This window comes from Sus scrofa, chromosome 14 (genome assembly GCF_054392235.1).
Source record: "Sus scrofa isolate SSC_HxYL_T2T_F1_AM1 chromosome 14, Sscrofa_HxYL_maternal_Yorkshire_Landrace_v2.0, whole genome shotgun sequence".
In the NCBI taxonomy this organism is placed as follows: domain Eukaryota; kingdom Metazoa; phylum Chordata; class Mammalia; order Artiodactyla; family Suidae; genus Sus; species Sus scrofa.
In genome coordinates this window covers 103039457-103065886 of record NC_139396.1, presented here as the reverse complement: position 1 = coordinate 103065886, position 26430 = coordinate 103039457, and the positions used below count along the sequence as shown (strand labels likewise).

The following is a 26430-nucleotide window of genomic DNA, read 5'->3' as shown; positions in this document are numbered from 1 at the left end:
CTCATAAGTCATCTGGTCCAACTCCCTCATTTAGAACATGAGGAGCCTGAGGCCCAAGGAAGGCAAAGACTTGCCCAAAGCAAATGTTCTTGCAGGAAGAGATGACTGGGACAGAGGCAGGTGCAGAGGGAGGGCCACATGAGGACACAGGGAGAAGCCACCCCATGCAAGCCAAGGAGAGAGGCTTCAGAAGGAGCCCACCCTGCCCATACCTCTATCTCAGACTTCCAGCCTCTAGAACCAGGAGAAAATTAATTTATGGTATTGAAGCCACCCAGTCAATGGTATGCGTTATGGCTACTCCAGCAATTAATGAAAGATTAAAGTCCACTGTCCCTGACCCAGGGACACACCATGACATCACCATAACGCTGATGGGCATTTTTCCCTTCATAGGCCCCTTCCTCCATATATACATAGTTAATATTAATATATTAATAACAGATATTGACATTATATATTATTATTTTACAATTTCATCAGTATAAAAATATCATATATCAATATGATACACTGGAAACTTTTCTTCAACCTAAAAGTTTTCCTTTACTTATTTTAAAAGAAATGTAAGCATTTTTGTGGGAGCCTGAGAGTACCATGGGCCACACTGTGCCTGTTGAAGGACCCCTGGGTCCTGCTCAGCCCTCTCTGAAGCGCCCAGTGCTACATCCACACCACCGGATAGGCTGAGCCAGCTCAGGCAGCCGGAAAGAGCGAGAGCTGAGCTCTGGTGCGGAGGTGTCTGGCCCAGGGTGGGCGGCCGGAGCTGGCCCAACACCTCAGCTGAGCAAATAGAATGAGTCCACCTCCCAGGCAGGCTGCCCGCCTCCTGGATCCTCACAAGCAACCAGACCCACAACTAGAGAAGCAGGCTTTGTGTGGCTCCTGGACGCATGGCTAACAGTCTCAAGGGCTTTTTCTCCTGGGTCACAGCTGGCAAAACCGACAGGGAGAAGGAACCACTGCCTCTCCTCTCACCGGGCCGCCCCTGAACTCCCCACCCTGACCCAGCCCCTCCCGCTCTACTCCAGTTCTCTCACAAGCCTCCAGGGATCCCAGAGCAGGACCTGCAAAATGCTCAGCTGGACGACATCAGTGATTTTTGACTTTTTTTCCTGCCACAAAGCCTTTTCTCCCAATGAATTCCTACAGGGGAAGCCAGTGGCTAAAAAGAGTAAATAGAGATCAGTTCTGGTTGAATTGGGGGTACACTCCCTAAGGGGCTCCCTCAGAACTCCAAAGGTCTTAGGGACACTTTTAGAAAACCACCATGCCGAATAACCTCTGGGTCCCAGAGTGGGGAAGGAATGGCCTAAGTCCCACACCTAGTGGTCAGCAGAGTTCTCTTACTCCTGGCCCAGGGAGACTGAGTCTGGGGCAGGAGTGGGAACAGGAGGCCAGAGCGAGTTGATAGGCGTGTGACCCAGAGGGTTGGGCAGGGGGCACTAGAGCCAGGGGAGGACCTCGTTCTGGGGAGTCCAGAGGGTCTGACCCTCTGTGCACAGGGATCACAAGCACAGAGGTCATGGACATAGCAGTCCCTGGCATAACAGTCATGGGCACAGGAGTCACTGACACAGTGGTCATGGTCATAGCATTAATGCACACAGAGGTAATGGACACCACAATCATGGACAGAGCAATCGTAGACACTGTCATGGCCACTGAAGTCAAGGGCACAGGGGTCATGGGACAGCAGCTATGGACACAGTGGTCTTGGGCCAGAGGTCACAGACACAGAGGTCATGCACACAGAAGTCACACACACAGGTCATGGACACAGACGTCGTGCCCACAGCAGTCACAGACGCAGGTCACGGACACAGAGGTTATGCCCACAGCAGTCACAGACTCAGGTCACGGATACAAAGGTCGTGCACATAGCAGTCATGGACACAAAGGCCATGCACACAGAAGTCACACACACAGGTCAGGGCCACAGCGGTCTAGCACACAGCAGTCGTGCACAGCCCACACGGCAGTTCTGCTGAATCCATTAGCAGGCTGGCGGCAAGTCCCCACCCCTCCTTGGGAGCTTTCTGGCAAGCTAATCCCTGCATAGCTGGGACATTAAATCACTGCCTCTTCGGCCTGTGGGCTGCCCAGGTACATCTGGCTTCATTTAGTCTCCCCTATTGAACAGAAACACATGTGGGTCCTGGCGCGCCTCTGAGGTGGGAGTCTGTGTAAGAGCTTCCGGGGTGGGCGGGGTGGAGGGGATAGGAGGCGGGACTTAAGCCATTCCTTTCAAAGTGTGTTTTTTGGCACACAAGTGTCCTGCAAGATGTTAATTAGGTACTATGGAAAAAAAGGTTTCCTCGGTCAAGTAAATCTGGCAAACACTGCATTGAGCACAAGTAAGCGGAGGATTGTGGGATTTCTCAGGCTTTGATAGGCGACCCTGAGTGGAGGACAGAAAGTACAGTGTTTTCCAAGCATCTTCTTCTGGAGAATCAAGGATGCTTTTGGCTGCAGGTGATAGGAAATCCAGTTCTAAACTGGTTAAACTCTCTGGGAAGGTGCTCGCTTAGGCAACAGGAACACCAGAGGTGGACACCAAACAATGTCACCAAAGCCAGAGCCCTTCCCTCTTTCCCCTCCGCCATGCTCAGAGCGTTCTCCTTGGGGGTAGTTACTCTCAGGGGACCTGGTGGCATCTGTAATTCCAGAACTCCCACTATGTGGACACTAAAACCACCAGCAGTACAGGGAGATGCCTTCTTCCCAGAGGTGTTTAGAGTGAGGTCAGCCTTTCCCACAAACCTCCCAAGACTCTTCTCATTCCATTGGCCAGAGTCATGACACATGCTCCAGCCAAAACTAAGACTGGTGGCTTGAGACTCATGGTTCCCAAACTGTGGGCTGAGGCACCCCGGATCACCACAAAAAAAATTTAGGGGTGCTACAGGATATTGAAATTTTTCAAGGGAACCACAGAAACACCGGCTACGCATGAGCTACTTACTATTTTACGTGACTTCATAGTTTCCACAATAGATCACACTGCATTCCTTTGATGGTATTAGAGCCTTGAGAAGCGGTTTTTGGTGGTTGCTGCTGTGATGATAATCAAGCCCTGAATGGAAAGCAATGTGGAATGGAAAATGAAGGTGGTGCTTGTCCAACCCAAATCCAAAGTCTGACAAGTTGTGCACTGCCCAGCAGGTGCACCCTTCCCATTGTACATAATTGTAGTTCTTTAAAAATAAACTGAAATGATTACTTTTTCTTTCCTTTCATGTATATTGTTTCTACAGTTTGGTTGATAAGTTATTCCAGCATAAATATTTATTAAGTTGTTTCAGCCCAGCTAAGCAGAGTGTTAAGTATTTATTTTAGTTTAGGGACACTGTGGGGGGAAAAGAAATCACTGAGACAAAGGGCCGGTGAACAAAGCTTAGGAACTTACAGCTTAGATGTTTCATGGTTTACTCCTTGTGACAGGAGCTGGGGCTTAAACCAACCCCACCTGAAGCCCATGAAAGGTACAGGTCTGAGCAAACCCTCATGAAGAAAGGAGGAGGGGTATATGCTGGAAGGCAACCACCAGTGGCTGCTAAACTAGGGCATTGTTCCTGCCCTGCACAGGGAACTGGTGTTCAGTGGTGTGCACTTTCAGAACAGCTACTCCAAGCAAGCAGCTCTGTTCTATGTTTCTCTCTTCCCTCTTCATTATCACCTCCTAGAACATGGTAACCTCTCCACCCCCAGCATGCCTGTGGGATGTGAGAGCTCTAGGGGTAGCTGATTGCAGCCATTCTTACCCCCTATCCTTCGGCCTCACCAGCTCTGCTCTATCCTACTTCCTCCTCTCCTCTGCACCCCCGACATGCTCAGACACCAGCTCCCATCTTCCCACCAGGCCTGGACGGGCACCTATGAGCTGAGAGAGGCCGCACCCCAGCCTGTGCTGCCCAGACTCCTGCCTGGGCTTGAGCTGTTTGGGGCACACATGGGGGCTCCCTTCAGCCTCTTGTGTCAGATCTGGCCTGAGCACTTTTGAGCAGCTACTGGCCGGGCATGGCTCAGCCCTCACGCCTGCCCCCACTACTTCTCCCCTGCACCCCGCCACCACTCCCACTGCACACCAGCTGCTGGCCTCGTTCCTGCCCCAGGATCTTGGCACTTGCAACTTCCACAACTGGGATGCACTATACACGCCTGCCTCCCTCTCATCCCGAAACAGTTCCTAGCCCATCCCACGCAACTCACTGGTGTTCACATTGTTCTGTTCTATGGTGACCTCACCATGAAGGGATCCTGTTTATTCCTTTTTTGCTGGTCTTTTGGCTGCTTGCTCCACTAGAAAGGGATGTGAGGATGGAGCCTCGGTCTAGATCACATCTGTTCCCCTTGTTGGAGCAGCACCTGGCTGAGACGATACCCTTTCCAATCCCTGTTCCATGAATGGCCGATCCCCTCATCACCCCAATGAGGTTAGAGTCATGCCCCCATTTCACAGATGAGGCAGGTCAGGCCCAGGAAGTAAAGACATGTGAGCCATACCAGAGCCTAGACCGGGCACAGCTGGGTCTCCTCCTCCTCTCCCATGTAATCCAGGATCCCCCTCACCACTGTCCAGCTCCCTCTGGTCCCTTTTATAGGGAAATGCAGAGGACAGGCCAAAGGGGCAGAACACTCTGGACTCCTGTAGCTGTCCCCAGGCCAGGTGCCCTCACAGGTGGAAGCCAGGAAACAGGCAGGTCAGGCGTGACTCAGCCACCTCATTTCTGTGGCCTTGAGCAGACACATACCACCCCTCCCCCACACTCTGGGTCTCAGTTTCCTCATCTTACAATAAGGGTGCTAGCTTGACCTACTGCATCACAGGCTTCCCCTCCTGTCACCAGAACCCCAAGTCCAAGAGGATACAGTGGGCTGGCAGCAGAAGGAAAGCGAGGAATCCGCCCCCACCAGCCCCCCAATATTCCGCTGTCCTTTTCTTTCTCAGGCCCTTCCCTCACTGTGCCAGGGGTCCAAGACCCAGCCGTGCTTTGTTCCCACACACTCAACTATAGCTCCTTGAGGACAAGGTCATAAGGGACCAGCCCCATTTACCAACAAGGGCCTCAAAGCCCAGGGGGATCCAGTTTTCCTCAAGTCACATGGCAGTAGGTGGCAGAGATGGAGTGTGAACACAAATCCTCAAGCTCTGACAGCCTCCGCCTGTGGCTGCTACCAACCCTTGGGCATCCCGCATCCCGCGAGCCACGCTGTCCTCTTTGAGCTTCTCTGGATGCCAAACTGCCTGACGTAGGGACCATTTTCTCAGTGGGTGGTAAGTATCAGACAGAAATGTTTCCCAGCAAGTTATTTCTAGAGCTGCTTGCAAAGGCAGAGCTCTGAGGCGTTTTCTCAAAAAAAAAAAAAAAAAAAAAAGTACCTCCACGAGGGGCTATGATGAAAGAGGATGTGGTGCTCACCGGGCAGCATTCCTCACTTGAATGCAGGGGGGACAGCCGGCCCCTCCCACAGGTGTCTCTACCGGTCCCCAGACCGCTAGGCCATATTGATATAATTTGTGAAACACTGCTGGCAATTCCCATGGCCCCAGCCTCTGCTTTGCTGAGTGATCTGATAGCTGAGCTGTGTCTGCTTTTTCTCTCCTCCTCATACATGCTTTGCCGGGCGGCAGGGCCTTCAGGGGCAGCTGTAAGCTGATTTCCATATCTGCTTTAGACCCTGGCCAGGTGGACAAAGGCCCAGTGTTTCCCCGGCCCAGGGAAGTCCTGGTGGTCTTGCTGCGTTTTCTGTGTTCTCAACAAGGACACCCCACAATGGACACAGCACTGAGTCATGTCAGCTATGGGCCCGTCCCCAGCCTGACGAACCAGCCGGTCACCACAGAGGTTCTCAGGGAAGGAACCAGGGCTAGAGGCCAGAGCCTGGGTTTCTAAAGCTGGCCTGACGACCAAGTGCTGTGAGACTTATACAAGTTACCTGAACTCTCTGAGTCTCCAAGATCATTTCCCAGTTCTACTGGAGAGGAAATAAATGTGCCTTCCTACTTTAAAATATGGTCACTTCACAGGAATCTGGGAATGCGGAAGTGAGGTCAGGGAATGACACTGAAGGTGTGTTTCCTCCTGGACTGGGCGGGTCCGGGCCACGGCTGGACTTCAGCTCGGGTTTCCCACCAAGAAGGAAGCCTTTGTCATGTGCTAGCCCTGGAAGAGCAGCCAGAGACAGGTACACGTACACATTCCCCACCCCGCCCCCATCCAACAAGGGCCATGAGGGAGGAAGGCGACAGGACCAGGGCAGGAAGAATCCCTAGGACCCCAGCCCTGTCTCCAAACATCTAGCAGCCTACCCCCAAGCACAGGGACCCACAGGACAGAAATGAGCTAAATGTGCAGAAGCCAAAAGGAGGCAGATGCTCTGCTCCACAGAAGGAAGAGCTTTTTAGTATCTGAGCAGTGCAGAGGAGGGGAAGCAGACTTGGGGTCTGTGGCCCACGCCACCCTATCCCTCACACCATCAGCTGGACCTGCTGGTGCACACACGAGGTCCACGGCAAATGGGCTGCCACATGAAAGCAGAAGTCCCCGTAGTTGGCGCTGCTGCTGCCATAGAACACTGCAGAGCAGAACAAGTCACCTTTAACTTTCTTCCTGAGACCAGCTAGTCTGCATGTCCCTGGGGCCCAGGCTGACAGTGCTGCACCTCTTCTCCAAACTGTTAGTGACAGTGCTCAGGCCAGGGCCAGCGAGCCACGGGAATTATACACACACCCCCACCCCAAATCTTGGGAGTCTTTTCCAGGCCTCAGAAGACGTTCAGCAAGTATATTGTATGCTGCCACTTGGGTTATAGATGGCTGTTTTTGTCAGGAGTGGAGAGACCCTGTCCCTGTCCTGGGGAAGCCTCCCTGGTGGTGGCATGGACAGTTACAGGTGGGACTGGGTCTCCATCCCACTGGGGCAGAGAAGCTGAGCAAGTAGGTCAGAGACAGCAATGTGCAGCCCCAGCTCAGTGAACCCTTGGATGCTGTGTGAGGGGGCGGGAACAGGTTCCACATCCCCCAGCTGATAAGTAGAGAAACCAGCCACCCCAGGATTTGCATTCTGCCTCTGCCAGTCAGCCATCTGAGGTTTACCCAGCCTGACCTCCACCTCAGCCTATCTGTAATATAAATATGCAAAACCCCACGCAGATGAACTGGAGGCTTAAGGGAAGGTCTAGTCATGCCGAAGACCAGCTGAGAACCCAGTATGCAGTCAGTAGGTGCACAATAAACGTTGCGCAGCCTCGCACACTCCCCACCACCTGTCCAATGACAGAGAACTCGCTCCATTTACAACGCCGCCCTTCCAAACTGTTACCCGATTCTGACGGACAGTGACATCATCTGAGCACAGAAACAGGCTTCTCTTTTCCATCTCTGGCACAACATAGGCTCCTTAAGGACAGTCTTCCCCCTCTACCCACAGCAACCTTGTGTGAAGGTGCCAAGACGAAGTGGGGCTTGGCTGTCCCTGTGTCAGCACCCCCACCTCTGCCCCAGGCTACACACCCCTGGATCCTACCCTCCCCCTTCAGAGTATGTGGTTTCTAGGACCTACCCCAGCCTGAGGACCTTCACTGGGACGAGTCACCCCCTCCACCCTGCCCGCCCATCCAGCGTGAGTGAGGATCTCAGCCCTGACCTCCCCTCCTCTGCTGCCCCGACTCCACGCACCGCCCGCCTGAGGCTGAAGGGGGGCAGGAGCGCCCTGAGCAGAATAGGGGTCACTGTCCCCAGGGGAAGCTGGGGCCTCCACTGCAGCCCCAAATGCCAGGAAGATGGACTCGCCATGCGCTCTGAGAGCCTGCACACGCTCCCTGTGTCTCGAGCCAGGGCCCCAATTCTCCACACAGCCATCTTCCTGAGAAGCCAGATGCTCCGCTGCCTGCCTGCGCTTCATCAGAATTCAGCAAAAGGGACATAAATAAATAAAGGAAACTCTGCTTAGCTCTTTCCTCCTAACGATCGCCAATACGCAGACGCTTAAAGAGACAACATTTTTCCAAAGGAACAAAGGGTGAAAAGCATCCAGACCAGGGAAGAATTTACTGTGAGATATTATTGTTAATTGCATTTTTTTAAAGCTAAGCCAAAGCAAGGGCCTGAGTGTGTGTGTGTGAGAGAGAGGGGGGACATCATTGAGACTTCCATCAGACCCAGGAGGCCTCCTACACTTCAACTTTTGTTTATGTGTTTGTTTTTGTCAACATGTTAGCGTCTGAAATCTGTAACGCGCTCGCTTGCAGCTAAAAAAAATTCCCCTGTCGGGGGGGCAATGTTTGAAAACACCATCTTTTTAATTTCTTTCAGCTGGGCCTTTATCACTGGATCTTTGGTTAATACGAATTCTTTATTCATGATCTTTCCCCCTCCCCATCTCTGTGCAGCTAATCAGCCTGCTGGACATATGGAACTGTTCATGCTCAAAGCAGTTAGCAACGCCCCAGGCCAGACTACTTCAGACAAATGTGTCACTCACCTTTTGGGCAGAGCCCCCAGACCTTGTCTGTTAGGCCTTCTAGGGCAGAACCCTCATGGCACCAAAGATGACTGTCTGACAATATTGTGTGGGGCCAGGAAAATGTTTTCCCAGGGGGCACAGGGCAGGGAGTCTGGTGGCTGGCAGGCTGCTTCTGGCTCCCCACTGCATGCTGTGTGACCGCAGCAATCCTCTTTCCCTCTCTGGCCTCTCTCTGTAGTGGTCAAGGGCAGGGTTGGACTAGAAGCAGGGAACAACACATGGACAGGAGAAGACAGCCCAGGACCTCTTTGTAGGGACACCTCTGGTGACCCAGGACCATCCCTTTGCTGGCTCTTGTGTGATGACAGCCAGTGGTTCACTCAGGCTGACCTCTCCACTGGGGTGAAAGGGAAATGGAAGTTCGGTGAGAGCAAGTCTGACGCATCAAACACCCAGACTTTTTTCCATAGGTTTTGGAAGCATGCATCCTTTCCATCAAGTGGCATTGGGTCAGGGGTTGGCGTGAAACAGGCAGTCTGCCCTCCGAGGAGGTAGAGGGCCCTCAGCTCTCATTGCCCCCTTCTCACCCTTGTGGTGCTAATGCAGCAACAGAGGCCCAGAGAGAGTCTGCCACCCACTTGCCCAGGCCACAGGATTGCCAGATAAAACACGGGGTGCCCAGTTAAGTCGATTTCAGGTAAGGAACTAATAATGTTTAGTATAAAGATATCCCAAATACTACATGGGACAAACTTATCCTAAATGATTTTCACTATTTATCTGACACATAAATTTACTGGGGAGTCCTGTTTTTATTTTTGCTAAATCTGGTAACCAACCACACCAGGACCCAACGTGTGTAGGCACCAGATCCAGGTCCAGAACTCAGGCCCCAACTCCAGCTCTCACTTCTATCCCCAACAATGCCCGCCCACCACCCTCCCTTCCTGTAGCCTCTGCCCCCAAAACTCTGCAGGGGGCAGGTCGCTACAGTGATGCTTGGGAGGAATTTTCCCCATCCTCCCAGTAGTCAGTTCTTAAAACTGGAGCCAGAAGTGGGTTCTGAACAAATCCAGTGGCTCTTTATTCATCTTGGTGGCCCTGCCAAAGCCTAGAATAGGTTCTAACATGCTACATGCATCAAGAAAAGGTTATGGAATGAACAAATGAATGAGAGAATGAACAAATAGATGGGCTGAGTTGCAGTCCCTCTGACTGGCTCTTGGGACTGGAATTTACGGTGCCATGGAGGATGCTCACATGAGTGGAATTTTCCCACTAGGCACAGCATCAGGCTCCCTCCATCCTGTGACCCTCCCGCCTCCCCGGCTTCAGGACCTGGGCAGCACAGACGCCAGTTCTCTTCAGTTAGAGTCTGATCACAGGGCGGGAGGTGGGGGCGGCTCTGCCACAGGACAGTTCTGTGCCTAAGCCCCTGCCCACCACTCCCAGTGCCTCTCTGTATGGGCCCAAAGCTCCTTTGCAGAGTCCACTGAGCCACTGAAGCAGAGAAGGGTGGAGGGGGAGAAGGTTGGGAGTGAGCACTGGACCGTGTCCTAAAGTGCCAGCCAGATGGCCATCTGTGCAGCTTGGCCTCCCCAGGCCTGCAGGGGAAGGAAGTATGAAACCAGAGCCAGACGAGGGTGGGGATCCGGCCAAGTGCCTCTCTGCAGGCTCTTCCAAGCACATGCCACTTTCTCACCCAGCAGACGTGCACATACACGTGTGCATACACTCGCATCACACACTCCACTCCTGGTTACCTAGCTGGTTGAAGGATGAGTCTGGGGGAGGGCTGATGCTCTGCCTGACCCACCCAAGATCTCAGTCCACCCTGCTGAAGCACCAGGGATACTAGGAGAACTTTCCAAAGCATGTACTGAGCCTTGAGGACTGCTCATCATGGCCGGAGATGGTCCAAAATGGGAGAACAGGCCCCGCAGAGGATGGTATCATGCAATAGCCCAAAACTCAGGAGTGGGAAAACCTGATTCTCTCTGAAATCAACTCAACTCACCAGAGGAGGCCCCAAGCCCTTTCTCTTTCAGGCCTCAGTTGTAGCATCTGTAAAACAGGGACACCTCCAGCCCTCTCCTGGCCACTTCATTTGAAAGGAGAGTTCCTGCTAGACTAGAAAGACCTGGTGACTCACAATCTCTGCTTTCTGCCTGTGCTGGTTCTTGCCCGAGGCAGCCTGAGGAGAGATGCTACCTTTTCCAAGACTGAAAGGAGGCTTTTGTATTTCTATAGGGTATGCTATGTCTCTATACAGCCCAGGGTCTAGTGTAGATAGTCAGGGTCAGAAGGGCTCAGATATTGAAGTTGCTATAGGCTGGTCTCATATTGTCACGCCAGCCTGTCACCTCCCTCCTTCTGCTCACTGGACCTCTATTAATGTAGCCCCTGATTCTCGCAGAACTTATTGTCAGCTCCAACCCTATGCCTGTTTCGTATGCTCTGCCGCTAACATTCCAGCCCTGGCCTGGGTGGGCCTGAGGCCCACAGTGCCCTGTTCCCAGGCCTGCACAAATCCTCTCTGGGGGCACTTCAGTAGGTCTGGCTGAACCATGTTCCTGAGCCAGGAGGGGATTAGAGGCCCCCACTGAGCCAGAGCTGGGGATTTGGCACCGAAAACCCCTCCCTTTCAGCTGGGCAGAAAGGAGAGGGAGCAGAGCCAACAGCCCGGGGCTTCCTGAAGAAACTTTGCACCAGAAGCCTCCTATTTCCTGAGCTTCTGCTGATGGGGCTCACTTCCCTCAGCCCTCAGTTGCCCAGATCCTGAAACAGGCTACTTACAACCAGGCCCTGCAGGGGCGGGGGGCCAGGCTGGGATGACAGGAACATGGCTCCCTGCTCAGGTCGCCCCTCTTACCTCACCCCCTACCCAGGTTGCTCAGTGGCCCCTGAGGGCCCCTTCCTTTCTTGATGGCTTGGTTTGTTCAGCTGTAAACAGAGCTGGGAAACAGAGCTGTCCAGGAAAATTCTGGAACTGAAGAGGTCTTAGAGAAGCAGATCCTACATGGGGTGGGGGGTATTGGGTGCCACCATCTCTCCTTTCACTTCTCCCCTTCAAGCTGATCCCACACACAGCCTGGCCTTCACTGCCCCAAGGTGAACTCTGGGCTCTCCTAAACCCTGCCTACAGGCCCAAAGGACAGAGGAAGCAGCCTGAAAGGGCCCCCATGGGCCAAGGCTGGGACACTGTGAGCAATAAAAGAATATCAAATTATAACTCATTCATCAAATGAATATCCACAAAGCCCACACAGTTAGAAATAAATAACTGAATAAATAAAGGGGGGCAGCTCTTTCTTATGGAAGAATTCTAATTAATAAATGTAGAGAGGATGAGAGAAATTTAAATATTCGCCATTATAACACCACGGTAATAATTATTACAGACAAGATGTTAAAATTAATGGGTGAAAATCTGAGGAGAAATAGAATATCTGAATCGTTTCAGAGGAGCTCCTCCAAGATATTTATCAACACCAAGGGAGAAAGCACATAGAGTAATCTGCAGTGGAGAAATTCAGCAAACCCCACCATCACCAGGTGATCAAGGTCAACAGCAGACCTATCAATATCACGTGGCCCCTGTTACAATGCTCTAAGAAGGGTACATCACGTATACGGTACTCTAGTTCCTGAAATACAACCTCAATCTAAGCATGAAGGGGAAGATCAGACAAATGCAAATTGAGGGGCATCCTACAAAATAACTGCTCAGTACCCTTATACAAGGTCAAGGTCATGAATAGCAATGGCACACTGAGGCACTGCCACAGATTGGAAAGAACTAAGGAGACATGACAACTAAATACAACATGGGGTCCTGGACTGATCCTGGACCAGTCCAGGAAAGGATCTTTAATGAAAAAAAAAGGGAAATGGGAAAGGACATTAATGAAAAAAAATAAAAAAACTAGTAAAATCTGAAAGAAGTCTATAGTTTAGTAATAGTATTTCTGAATAGTAATTTATTGGTTTGAATAATTACAAATTATGTAAGATGTTAACATTAGGAAAGGCTAGGAGGGTACACAGGAACTTCCTGTACTATATTTGCAAATTTTCGTTTCAAATAAAAAGTTAAAAATAAGATATCTGCCCATGTTCCATTCGGCTTTTCATTGATGCCAATAAGTAAATCAGTGTTGAGTGTTTGTCTATAGCCTGGCTCTGAGGGTCAAGCACTTAAAACAGTTACACACACTTCATAAGTGTTAACCACCACTTTTTGTTTTCACTCTCCACATCTGTCCTCAACCACCTGTAAAATGCCAGCTTGATGAGAGGGTTTGTCTAAGCTGCACAGTGAGTCAAGGCTCAAGCAAAAGCTAACAGTGCGCTGAGGAGAGAGAAGCAGAGAGGGCGTCATCTGGCTGTCATTATCAGCCTAAAATCTGAAACCAAGCATGGCCAAAAGTCATCTAGGGGCATTACATAATTAGAAGAATGTCAAGGCAGGAAAGAAGCCCTGGTATAATCCAATTCTGAACTAACTTGCAGGTGGTCCCCAGGCAGATGCATCCCATCACTCCACGTATGACCAACTTAAGGTTAATTTTAAAAAGAGAAAGAAGAACGAGGGAAGGGGAAGGAGAGGGAAGGAGAAGGGAGCGGGAAAGAGGGGAGGGAAAGAGAGAGGAGGGAAGAAAGGAAAGAGAAAATATTCTCATCTAATGATCTCACCAAGGAATCCTAGGATAGCTGAAATTTTGAACATGAATCAATAAATCTCAGAGTGCTACTCAATATCAAAATCTAGGTAATATTTGCCTCCTGCTGGCTCAGTGAAAGCACTATTTTTTTTAATGCATGGAATGACTGAAACCAAACTGAGAACCACCCTTGCTGATGTAAATCTAGAGATGGAATTGATATGAACACTGACAGAATATGCCCTGGGGTTCCATGCTGAAGTCTGTTAAATACCAGAATTCTCATCAACTTGATCACAATCAATCAATGACTCACAGCAGGTCTATATGTGGGCACTACTGTGGTACCAGGCTGATTTAAATGATTTTAGGACTGCAGAAATCCATAGTTTTGCATAGCTAATGGTTTGGCCTTAGCTACTAGTGTTGAGGATGTACATCTTGCATTCAAGTGCACTGCAGACCTCCTGCCACAACTTCAAATACCTGGATGCCAAGAGACAGTCTCCGGGGAGGCCATAAGGTACATATCCTATACTCTTTGTTTTAGGTGGGCTTTGCAACAGACTATGATCTCACCTACATTTGCTTCTAACCATTCTTCACTTCAGTGGCCTCAGCTCTAAATTGGGAGGGTTGGATGAGGTCAATGGCTCTCAACTCTGGGTGCACATTAGAACTACCTGGGGAAAAAATTTAAATACTAAATGTTCCTGCTCTGACCAATTAAGTCATAATATTTGGAGTGGGTCATACTCTAGTATTAAGTGGTCTACCATATATTTTCTTTGGGAATCCCAAAGAAAAAGAAGAGGACATAAAAAGTATTTGAAGAAGTAACAGCTGAAAGTTTTCTAAATTTCATTAAAAATATAAATTGACATATCAAAAAATTTGACAAACCCCAAGGTAGGAGAAACTTAAAGAAAATCACATCAAAGTACTTTATAATCAAGTTTACAAAAACTAATGTCAAAGAGAAAATCTTCAGTCAGAGAAAAAATACTCATCACTTAACCTACAGGGAAACAACTAAAAATTGCAAAGACTACTCAAGTGAAACTATGCAAGCCAGAAGACAATGGAACAATGTCTCTAATGCATAGAAAGGAAGGAAAGAAACAACTATCAACCTAGAATTCTATATCAAGGACAATATCCTTCAAAAGCAAAGTAAAATAAAGAATTTTCAAATAAAAAAGCTAAGAAAATTCATTACCACTAGCAGACTTGCATTATAAGGATTATTCAATAAAATTCTTATGACTAAAAGAAAATAGCAGATGGAAATCAAGTCTATAAAAGTGAATTAAGAGTACTGGAAATACTAAGTTGTGGGTAGATAAAAATGTATGTGTTTACCCATTTTTTTAAAGGTAGCTGACTACTTAATATAAAAAAAGAAGTGCATTGTGGGGTTTATAATGTAAGTATAAGTAAAATACATAATAACACTAGCACAAAGGACAGGAAGAGAAAGGAATTACATTGTTGTAAGACTCTCATATCATAAATAAAATAGTATAATATTGATGGGAGGTAGACTTTGGTAAGTTTAACATATATATAATGAACTCTAGAGCAATCATGAAAACAAAAAACAAAGTTATACAGCTAATAACTTTAGAGGGACGAGAGAATGGAATTATAAAATGTACTGAACTGATACAAAATAAGGCAGGGAAAAAAATGAAACAAGGAACAGATAAAAAAAAAGAAAATTAATAGCAAGATGATATATTTGAACCCAGTCTATTAATGATCATTCCAATTCAAAGGCCCAAGCCTGACAAATTAGATTAAAAAAGCAAGACTAAACTATATGCTGTCTATAATATATCCACTTTAAATATACAGACACAGGTTAAAAATAAAGGTTACAATAACATATAGCACCCAAACATTAATTATCAGAAAGTTCTATTCAGCATGGGATATATAGTCGATAATACCATAATAATTTAGTATGGTGAGGGGTGGAAACTAGACTTATGGTGATGATCACTTTGTAATGTGTAAAAAATATCAAATCATTATGCTGTACACCTGGAACTAACATAGGTAAATTATACTTAAGTTTTTTAAAAGTAGCAGCAAAAAAAAAAAGGGTCTTTTATCAAGATATCTCAATAAAATAATAATAATAAAATATTTTTAATTTTTTTAAAAGAAAGTTCTATTGACTATACTGATATCAAGTAAAGGAGATCTCATTAAAAAAAGAGTCTATCCAGGGATAAAAAGGGAAATTATATAATGATAAAGAGGTATAGTAAAGATAAATAGTATAAACAATTTCACACCATAAATTCAAAAGCTTAGAGAAAATGCATACATTCCTTGAAAGGTCCAAACTAGTGAAACTCACTCAAGAAGATGCAGAAAGACTAAATAATCCTATATCTACTAAGTAAATTGAATTTTTAGTCATAATTTTCTCACAAAGAAAGCATCAGTTCAGGCAGCTTCATTGGTAAATTCTATTTTTTTTAATTAGGTAGAAAAAAATACCAAACCTATCAAACTCTTTCAGAAAACAAATGAAACCTTCCACAACTCATTTTATAAAGTCAATTTATCTTCATACAAAAACCAGAAAAAGATATTATTAAATAGAAAATTACAGACCAATACTCTTCATGAGGCAAAACTACTTTAAAATATGGAAAAACTGTATTCAGTAATACACACACAAAAAAGGATAATACACCATGAATGAGAAGGATTTATCCTAGGAAGAAAAAGTTAGTATAATATTCCAATATCTGTGAAATCATATGATTATCCCAACAATTTTTTTTAAAAACTCATTTGACACAATTCAACATCATTTACAGTAAAAACTCACCATGCAGCAGGAATGTATGTATTCACTTCCAGGACACTTTTCTTTGCATAAGGCCCAGGACCTTGCCTTCCTCCTGCAGTCCAATGTCAGCCCTAGAAGAGAAAACAAAGGGGGGTGGGCAACTGAGTACTTACTGGGATCATTTTCCAAATCAGAGGCTGGGTCTTGGAGCTGCTCAGAAGTGGCCTGACAGCCCCTAACACAAAGCTCCAGGGGACAGCTGACTGGGAGTTCCAAAGCCTTTCTATTGATAGTCTGCAATTTCCACTGCACTTCAGAAACTCTCCTCTGACCCACAGAGCCTCCAAGTGTGGCAGACCCCAGAAATTTAGAACAACTCTGTCCTTTATTTACAGGCAGAGGAACGGAGGCCCTGACACATTTCCAAAGTCACATAAAATTTGGAGGCAAGGCCAGAGTCCCAACAAGAGCTCCAGACCCTTGACCTGTGTCAGGACAGGGAGAAGCAGCCACTGCCCAGGCACCAAATAGAAAGAGATCCCAGCATTACCCTGGGTCTTCTTGTTGACTACATACATTTTCAAACTTCCCGAAAGGTAGAAATAGTATAATTAACACCCATAGATCTATATCTGTCATCTAGATTTAACAACTGCTAACATTCTGCACTAGTTGCTTCATCATTTTTTTTGCTGAAATATTTTAAAGCAAATTACAAATGTCACTACCTTTCACACCAAAATTCTTCATGACACATTTCTAAAAAAAATAATAAGAACATATTTTTAAGTTATTTACTATGTCATTAAGGTGCCTAGCAAAAATTTTTTTAATTCCTTAATAATACCCAGTCTCAGTTTGTAGCAGATGCTGCTGGCGTCTCTCCCACCTCTCCTGGCCCTCTTCCCTGGAAGTCAGCTGCAGCTGCAGTGGGGCACATTCATGCACCATAATACTTCCAGCTCAAGCACCTGAATTTCCTTCTGAGGGCAGGCTTGCGCTGTAAGACTATTTTCCCCGCAATGGGGCAGGCTCAGAGTGCCAGGCAGTAAGACCCCAGGAGCATCCCTCAACTGTTGAGGGGCAAGATTTGGTCATTAGGTACTTCCTTGCTCCTTGGAGGGACCCTTCTGAGTGTCCTGTGGGCAGTCACTAAGGGGGACCCAATGCAACCAAACTCCCAAGGCGCACAGCAGAAACACACCTGCTAGCTCAGCCCACAGTGGTTTTCTTCCCTTCCCTGTTTCACTCTGCAGCCCTACTGTGCTTCCTGAGATGACTGTCTGGGTAAACATCTCACCCCCTGATTCCAGTTTCAGCATCCAGTTCTGGGGAGCCCAAATGAAGACAATGGTCAAATATTCCCAATTGTCTTCATCACTGTGTGGTCTTAATAGGTCAAAACTGAGAGTCTAAACAATGTGTTTGCAGGGGACGGGGAGTAAGGGGTCAGGCGAGATGAGAAGTCACCCTCAGTTCTGTCACTGGGCCTGGGCTGCTTGACCAGTGGGACTGGACATCTCTTGGTTTTGCCCACTCAACTTTTGACCCCTCTTCCTCCAGACTCTCTACTCCCAGCCCTGTGGTGGGTAAGTGGGCCAGGCCCGGACAGTCAGGGTCCTTCCCTCCTAGGCCCATAAGCACTTGTTCAGGGAGGGCAAGGGCTGAATGAGCCAAGGAGAGTCAGCATCAGGACTTGGCTGAAACCATGGGGATAAGAGGTTTACTTCCTGTCCCTGCCTATCAGGAAAGATGTAAGCCTGCAGCTCCTGGAGGCCATTTCTGCCACCCTGTGGGGACAGCCAGCCTGAAGATGAAGTCAACACAGAGGAACAAAGACTGAGAAGTGGAGCCAACAATTCCATACAGAACCACGGCCAGTCATGCCTGATTCCTAGCATGTGTCAACCACCTCCCTTTTGGCTTAAGCCAGACTGAGCTTATCGCCCCATCCTAGACAAGAAGTACCAGATGTTCACCAAGGTGGCACAGAAGACTGTCTTGAGCAGATTGGGACTCACAGGAAAGCCAGCTCCAATTCCTTCCATCTTCATCCCTTGCCTCCTTCCTGTTGTCTGCACAGCCTACAAGAATGGCCTGTGGAGTTCCCGTTGTGGCGCAGTGGTTAACGAATCTGACTAGGAACCATGAGGTTGCGGGTTCGGTCCCTGCCCTTGCTCAGTGGGTAAACGATCCGGCGTTGCCGTGAGCTGTGGTGTAGGTTGCAGACGCGGCTCGGATCCCACGTTGCTGTGGCTCTGGCGTAGGCCGGCAGCTACAGCTCCCATTAGACCCCTAGCCTGGGAACCTCCATATGCTGCGGGAGCGGCCCTAGAAAATGCAAAAAGACAAAAAATAAAAAAATAATTAAAAAAAAGAATGGCCTGTGTGTGCCTCCCAATGTGTTTTACAGGAAAGCAGAACCTTGACACTGGAGGTTCATTATCATTTCAACAGGTTGTGAATTCCCTGAAGGGCCATAACATATAGTGGTTTATAGGAGGCTGAGGCCCAAATTTGTTTTAAATACAATAATAGCTGGTAAAAGGAATAAGTCACTTCCCTGGGGAGTAAGCCTAGCCTACTGCTTCTCTTGAAATTATACCCTCTGGGAATGGCCAGTGGCTTGGAGATTCACAGAAGCCTATGAACTCTCCTCTTAGGGATGCCATGAGTTTCCTCTGGCAGGAATAGCAGCAACTGCTGGTCGAGCACCTACGTCTGTGCCAGATCCTGTACCCAGCATTCCATTTATGTACCATGTATGTCTCCTCATGACAATGTGGAGAGAGAGACCACTGTTCTCATGGGACAATTGAGGGAAACCAGGGCCAGAGTTAAGTGACCTCTCAAGGTCATGAAGCATTTGTGATGGAGCTGGTATTCAATTCTAGGTCTAGAAAGTTTGCTTTTCCCATAAGACCTCTATCTTTTTCCACTAACCTTAGTAGGGTTTCAATAAGAATGTATAAGATGGTAAACAGAATTCCAATTGTCTGCACATTGACCCTTGGCCAATGAATTGGAAGATGAGACCACGGGATGTCGTCCACCTACAGAAAGCATGTCTAGAGAACCAGGGTTTCCTGAACTGGCTGGCCTTCTCTCGCTCAGTCTGGAGCAGGCACTGAGCATCCCTACTTTTCTAAAGAGAGTCCTAGGTGATTCCTGCGATTAAGCACTGTTGACAGCTGTGCCAGGGGGAGCTATAAAAGACAGAAAGTGGCTGTGACACTCCTCTTACTCAGATAGAAGTGGAGGGAGCAGCAGTGCCTAGTTATGGACCAAGGTGAGCGCAAGTGGGGGCCAGTGAGGCTGGGACCAGAAATGAAGGAATTGTACTCCCGCCTGTGGCAGCAGAGTGGTTTTTTCCTCAAACTAAGCGATAATTTCGGAGGGTTTTTATCTGTACCAAGATCACTGCCAGGACTGTGGGTATGCGGCTGTTGAGCAGCTCACACGCTTTGGGAAAAGAAGACATTTGCATCTTTTATTACTATTTCACTTCTCCATGTCACCTCTGCTGCAGAGTTGATGAATAGAGCCTTCAAAATGTCAGCTCAAAGCTCAGAGAAAAGAGACTCCCGGAAAGCCTCAAATGTCTGCTGCCAACATCCACTGCCATGGTCCCCTGGTTAGGCCAAGAAGCCATGTGCATGCGTGTGACTGTCCCAGAACCAGTGAGGGCCCTGGGAGAGCCCTCGGTTGCACAGGTCAGAGCAGCCTTTACCTGGGGTTATTCACCTGGATGTGGGGGGATGTCTCTGGACTGGGAATCATGGCACTGTGGAAGGGTGGGTATAAGCCTCCATTTCTACATCTGAACATGGAGATAATCATTGTATTTTCTCATAGGCTTCTTATGACAAGTCAGTGGATGTAAGTAATGTATATAAAGTGCCTAGATTTAGCTTAAAATTGGCTAATATGCTATCTGTTGTTCGAAGTCTCACCTCATTTAAATGCAGATTCTACCTACAAAGATCCACTCATTTTTAACCTGACTCTGAGCACATAATTATATCTGTCAGGGCTGGAAGAGCCTTCTAGAGATCCTCTATCTACTCAACCCCTTTATTCTACATATGGGGAAAAAAAAAAAAAAAAAAAAAAAAAAAAACACAAACACAGAGAGGTTCAAACATTTAAGAAGGTCACATAGAAGTTGGTCTAGAGCTAAGACAAGCCCCAGCCCACCCAGCTCCCTCTTTCCCACCACCCCACCGGCATGCTTGGCAGTTTCTCATACTGCAGACATGGTGAGTTTAACAAAAATTTTGGTGTATTTAAAAAAAAAAAAAAAGATTGATTTTGATGTTTTGAGGCTTCGTGAAACCAGCAATTTTAATCAATTTTTCAAAATTGCTAATTTCATCCATCCAAGGAACTCACACACAAACAGAAGGGCTGATTGAAATTTAAATGGCGGCTGGCTTGTTAGCTGCAGGCACCAGGCTGGGTATTTTCATATGCAAGTCTGCAACTGTGTCCCGGCCTGGCAGCAAAAGGAAGCAATCTCTGCGAGACACTCGAAGGCATTAAGAATTCAGGCAGCCAAAATGAGAAGCAACAACATGAAATGATAAAACAAAGACAGATCATTATTAGCGCCAACATAATGTGTTCCCGTGTCCTCCGATCTCATTTAGAACCCTGCCCGTTGTCTATTGAAACTATAATTAGGCTGATAGGAACCAGAGGATTAAAGTAACTTTCTCCCCCAATTGCGCGAGGGTTTCAAACGAGCGAGATGGGGAGGAGATAAACCTGAGAAAGATTTTTATATTCTGGGCTGCAGCTCCCAGGACAGCACAGGCTGACAAACAAGGGCTGGCTCCTACCCGAGGCAGCCTGAGGGGGGAGGCTACACTGCTGTCTGCCCCACCTCAGAAAGGTGAGTCTGTCCCCCTCCCCAGCCCAACCTTTGCCTTTGCCCTTGACACCTCCACCTCTGGCTCCATGACCCCTTCCAGGATCTGACTCAGAAACCCTTTGCCAATCCACCTCTCACTTCCTGCAGCCATTGCTGGTGTGGCCATGTTCCAACACATCTGCCCCATCTACTGCATCAACCTCTTGACTGGAAACTCCGGAGGGCAGGGACCCCACTATCTTCTACTTCAGTCTCTGGTGCCTTTAGTTAAATGACCCTTAGTGAGGTTCCTCATGGCCACCAAGGTGACCTTTCTCAATCCTTCTTTCTATAAACCCATTATGGGTCCCACTTCCCCATCCATAGGATAGTGCCAACCCTAGAAAACATCAAAGTCCCTTTCATCTTTCCCCTCACTTCTTCTCTGGCCCCTCCTGTCCCTGGCTCTGATCTCGCTGGACAACTTGACCACCTTGATATGCTACACACTTCACCCCTCAGGCTGGCATGCACACGACTCCAGCCCACAGCTTCTTGATCTGGCAAAATCCCACATGTCCTTCGCTAATTCCCTTTTCTGAGTATTCTTCACCAGAATCCCTCCTTGATGCACCCACAGGACTGTCCTAGCCTTCCTCCCGGCTATGGCCCTCAGTGTTGTTTAACATGTGATGACCCTCCAGTGGACTTTAGTTTTGCAAGAGGACAGACCAGACCATGCTCAGGCTCACACTGGTGGAATCCAGTGCCTGGCCAGAAGCACAGAATTAAAGTTCACTTTAACACTGCTCAGCCTGACCATGTTATTCTGGACCCCAGAATCACACAGCCTGGAAAACTCTTACTGGCCCTCCCTGTATCTGCTTTTCCCTGCAGATCCCTTCAATGGGAGACGGTTTCCTATATGAGCGTGAACCTGTGGGAGAAAGAGTAAGTGTGAGGGTGTGTATGTGTGAGAGCGTGCCTGTGTGTGTACCTGGGGTGCAGGCACACACATGAACACAGAGAATCCTGACGAGCTGGGTGAAGAGGAATTCACTTCCTTGGTAAGGCATCTATACAAGGGAGGAAGAGAGACTGTCCTCACATGGGATCAGAGGAGCAGGTCAGCATCCAAACTGCCCACAATCACCTGCACAAAATTTAATATTGCCTCATCCAGGCCTCTCCGTTCAAGTTCTCAGATGTTTCAACAGCTGGTTTGGAAATGGCAAAAGGTAGCATGTGACAGTAGTTCACCAAATGTCCACTGAGTAACTGGCATGTGCCAGTCATGGTGCCAGTGTCCCTTCCTAGCCTCTGCTTCCCCACCTGTCAACTTAGGGGAAATCTAAATGGCTAAGGGCTCATGCAGCCCTGACACTGTGACCTCTAGCTAATGACCCTTCAGAGTCTGACTGCCCATTTCACCACCTGGGCCAGCAGAGAACAAGCTTGTGGCCCATTAGGGAGAACTTGGCCTATCTTGGCCTATCTCAATGGCTGCCACATGCCTGCACGTAACGGGGCTGGATGGAGAGGGTGGAAGTGTTTCATCCCCTCCTGAGTGATGCAGAAACTAAAATCTGGGAGGTAAAGGCATGGACCTGTTCATCCTTGGAGAGGTCCACCCCTCCCCCTCACTTTTGTTTTCCTACTCACTGTCTTATAGAGTTGAGGGGAGGGCACAAAGCACCTAGGAACTCTTGGCTCTCTTTCCTCATCTTTTCCTTCACAAGACAGGAATTCTTTGCTCAGAGAAAACGCATGTGCAGAGTGTGAGTTTTCTGTCTGTGCTTCGTGTGTATTTGGGTTAGAATGTCCACATGAGGGGGAACGTGTGGGTTGTGTGCATGAAATTAGGCAATTTGATGGCAATTTAATGTGGGTTGTGTGCATGAAATTAGGCGAAGTGATATGGGTGCATGTGTGTGCATGTGAGTACACCAGCAGGTGTATGTGGACATGTCATTGTGTGAACAGCATCATGCCTGTATATTTATATGTATAAGGATGGAGATGTGCACCCAGGTAGGTATATGAGTGTGTGTTGTGTGTGTTACTTATGTTGTATTTGCAATTGATGAGAATAAAAGGCCAGAAAATGCATGCTCTTCCTGAGATAAAAGCCACATAGCCTGATCCCAATGACGAGCATCAGTGGCTTTTCCCAAGCCCTCTGTCAAATAGAATCATTCTCATTTAGGCTAACTTATGCTCCCCATGTGGCCCCAAAGATCAGAGAAGTAGCATCAGATAATGTGACATATAGGCTCCCCCTTCCTGAATGGGTTCACTAGATTTAAGGCATCAAGGAAATCACGATACAATTTCCCTAGAGTTTCACTAGTGATAGATTTCCTTAGAGTCAGCTGGTTCAGAGGCAGCTTCTCTATCTGCATCCTGAATGGATGGTGCCTACCTGATGGGGTTATTGTGAGGGTGAAATGGGATAGCAGATGTGTGTGGCCCAAGGCCAGCACCTGGCACATAGTAGGTACTCAACCTACATCAATTGTGCTTCATTCTGACAGCTGAGGGGCCTGGGCTTTGGCTGCCAGGCACCATCCATGCCCGCTCTTCTGGTGCTGGACCCAACAGGCTTTGGCATGGTCACCCCGCCCTGCAGCCCCTCATTGTACACGCCCCATTAGTTGCACAGTGCCCCAAAGTACAACAGGAATGCTTCTTACACTGTTTCCTCTGCTAAAGACCTCTGTGACAGTTTCTTGGCAGGAGCAGAACACCGAGGTCAACATATGTTAAGAATATGTGCAGCAGGCATCTGACTTCAGTGAGGAAGACACACCTCAGCAGGAGGTAAGCCTGGAACACCAGTTTCTCCAGTGCCCCACGCAGCCTCACCCGGAGTACCCCGGGGGGATCTCATCCTGAAACAATCCACTCAGGCATCTCATCTGCTCTTCTTAGAATTCAGGACACCATCCTCTGAGTCCCGGCCCAGTCCTCCAGCCTCCAGCCTCAGCTTAAGGAACCACCGCCAGGTCACTTGGCATCCCCAGGGGAAGCCAGTTATCCTTCTAGTACTTTGTCTGGGCCAGGCTCTAAAAAGGACATGGGAACAAGATTGTGAAAAAGTGACAGCCATGCCTTCAAAGGGCTTATAGCCAAAGGGGAAGTTCTAACTAATATCACAGTGAGGGCAGAAGTTGCCTGTATACTTCAGGGGTCCTATCCCACCTTGCCAGCATGTCCACCAATCCTAGAAAAGACGATGACCAGGCACACAGCAGGCCAAAGTCTGAAGTTTCGTGGCCCCAATAAGGGGCCTCTCCCAGCTACATTGCAATTGTACCTTCTATACATCAGATATCCAGGAGCTGGGGAGGGGAGGGGAAGCTGGGAATCAAACCCACACAGCCACAGCAGAAGCCCCTGTGTTCTGGGAAACATGCTGGCCTTCCTAGAAGGGCAGATCTGGCGGGGGAGTCGGGCAGGGGGTGCAGGCTCCAGGTCTCTGGAATAAACATCACTTGGTCATTTTGTGGGTGATTCACTCAAAGCTCTGAGAAGGCGCATGATTATTCCAAAGTCATAGAGCTATAGGAATCCCAGCCCTGGTGTGGCATCTAGGTCAGCATGCTACAAGGTTCCAGGGTTTGGTGAGTGAGGACAGTGGATGGTGGTTAAAGCATGGTGGCTAAGTTAAAGCATGGTGCTGCTAAGAACATCCTCTTAGTTGTTCCTTTTATGAGTTCCACATCTCAGTTACCATTCCATGAAATTCATCATTTAGACTAAAAAGCCTCATTTACTGAATCTACACTGGGTGACTAGTTTGTGCTCAGGGCTTCCAAAAGGGGGAAGTGAAGATGAAGGGGGTAAGCATGACAAAGGAGATGCTGTATCAATATTAAACAATGCTAGCTGCTGCATCAGAAAAAAAAATCCCCAAATCTCAGACACTTAACAGGATAAAGTTTGTTTCTTGCTCATATTATAAGTCTAAGGTAGGAAGCTTTGGTCCATGCAGTCATGCAGGGATCCAGGCTGATAGAGGATCTGTCATCATGTAGTATACCATCTGGATCACACAGCATCTGTGGTTGCTGCAGAAGGGAAAGAAAGGGATGGAGGACTCCTGCCAGCTCTTAACTGCCTCAGCCAGGAAGTGACACATGTCACTTCAGCTCAGTCTAGAACTAGTCACATGGCCCCACATTCCAGCAAAGGAGGCTGGAAATGCAAAGAATGACATGGGATCTTTGGTGAGTACTCAGTCTCTTACACTTTTTGGCCCCTGTCCCCCAGGGACTTACAAATTGACCAGGGATAGAAGAAAGATCCACTAGGGAACAGAAATTGGTCCATAGGGTTGTGACACTGGAAGCCAGAAAAGGGAGAAGTCCTTGAAGAGGGTAAGCACCAAGGTGGGAACAAATATAATCTGTTTGACTAGTCTCAGAAGAAGGAAGGTGGAGGCCATGGAGGGAGGGGATTTGGTCAGGACCATGGGGCCAAAGAATGAGGCCCTTGGAGGACAGCCTGGGGAACTGGGTAGGGAGGGAAGCAATTAGTATGAGATAGGCATTAAGGGAAGGAGAGTCTTCCTAGGGAAGGATTAGAAGAAAGGGGCATTTAAAGGGCTCTTCTGGGAATCCTAGGGAGAGGACAGGAAGACAGAGAGGATGGCACCGAGCAGGGATCAGACAGGAGAGACATCTTAAATGGAGCCAGCTAGTCCCCAGGACAATCACTGAGCTGGTGATGGAAATGCATCTGAGCCTATAAAATCCTGACCTTCATTCCACAGAAGAGTTTCCGGAAAAGCTGCAGCATTAAACCCAACAAGAATGTCTGTTCAACAACTGTGCTGAAAATGAGATGATTTGATTTCGGGAGGTAAAGTATATCTTGAAGTTAAATTCTTGGCTCCACTTTTAAATCCTCTCAAGTAGGTTAGAATAGCTGGCTCATCCTTAACGGATGGAGCTGGGCACTCCCTTCCCCTATCAGCCCCTTGAGAGGGTGTAAGAACACACAAGGTCTCCCTTTTGATGCACATTTCTCCCCTATACAGGGGTTACATAGCACAAGGCTCAGAAGCGGGGAGAGGAAATGCCTGTGAACCTGGATTTTAGATGACAAGAGGGAGCAGGCCCATCTCCTCTGCAGAGAATTCCCTCACACTCAAGTCAAGCTTCTGTTCCAGAGCCAGTGACCCTCCTACACCAGCACCTGGACTATGTCCTGAGGTCACAGGTAGGAAAGTAGGGTAAGAGGATGTGAAGTCACAACCAGTGATGACCTGGAGCAGGGGGCTTCTTGGAGGGAATATGGTCAGGTTTCTGTGGTCTGAGTGGCAGATCAGTCTCAAATGCTTGGCTCTGTGGGGTAAGATTCCATCTGACAAGGGCATTCACAGGATTCCCAGGGAGGCCCAACTTTTTAACAGTCAGACTTCTCAATGAAATTGGCCACCTCAAGGAAAAGACTGTGGTCTCCATCACAGGCAAGTCCAGACAACCACTGACTTCTCAGCTGGTATAAAAAGGGGTCAGACAGGAGCGAGGCTAATGCCCTGGCAATTCCGACACACTAAGGGGCTTGTTTACAGTCCTGGTTACCTGACAAGTCTGGGCATTGTCACAGGGTGGCTCGTCATCTTACTTTGCC

General features: G+C 48.1%; 1 protein-coding gene across 4 annotated transcripts in view; it reads right to left on the bottom strand.

The window, feature by feature from the left end:
- The window catches only part of LOC102163764 (uncharacterized), a 447748-nt gene that overhangs the window by 235352 nt on the left and 185966 nt on the right, over positions 1 to 26430 (bottom strand). For 2 of the 4 annotated variants that reach the window (XR_014828194.1, XM_084997458.1), the window contains exons 3-4: positions 15981 to 16072; positions 2966 to 3076 (exon numbers count right to left, since the gene is read on the bottom strand). Coding sequence is in view for 1 of the 4 variants with exons in the window: in XM_084997458.1 (XP_084853584.1) it covers positions 2966 to 2983 (18 nt within the window). In the remaining 3 variants the exon portion in view is untranslated. The remainder of the gene's footprint in view (positions 1 to 2965; positions 3077 to 15980; positions 16073 to 26430) is intronic. The other 2 variants (XR_014828193.1, XR_014828196.1) reach the window with 1 other exon arrangement.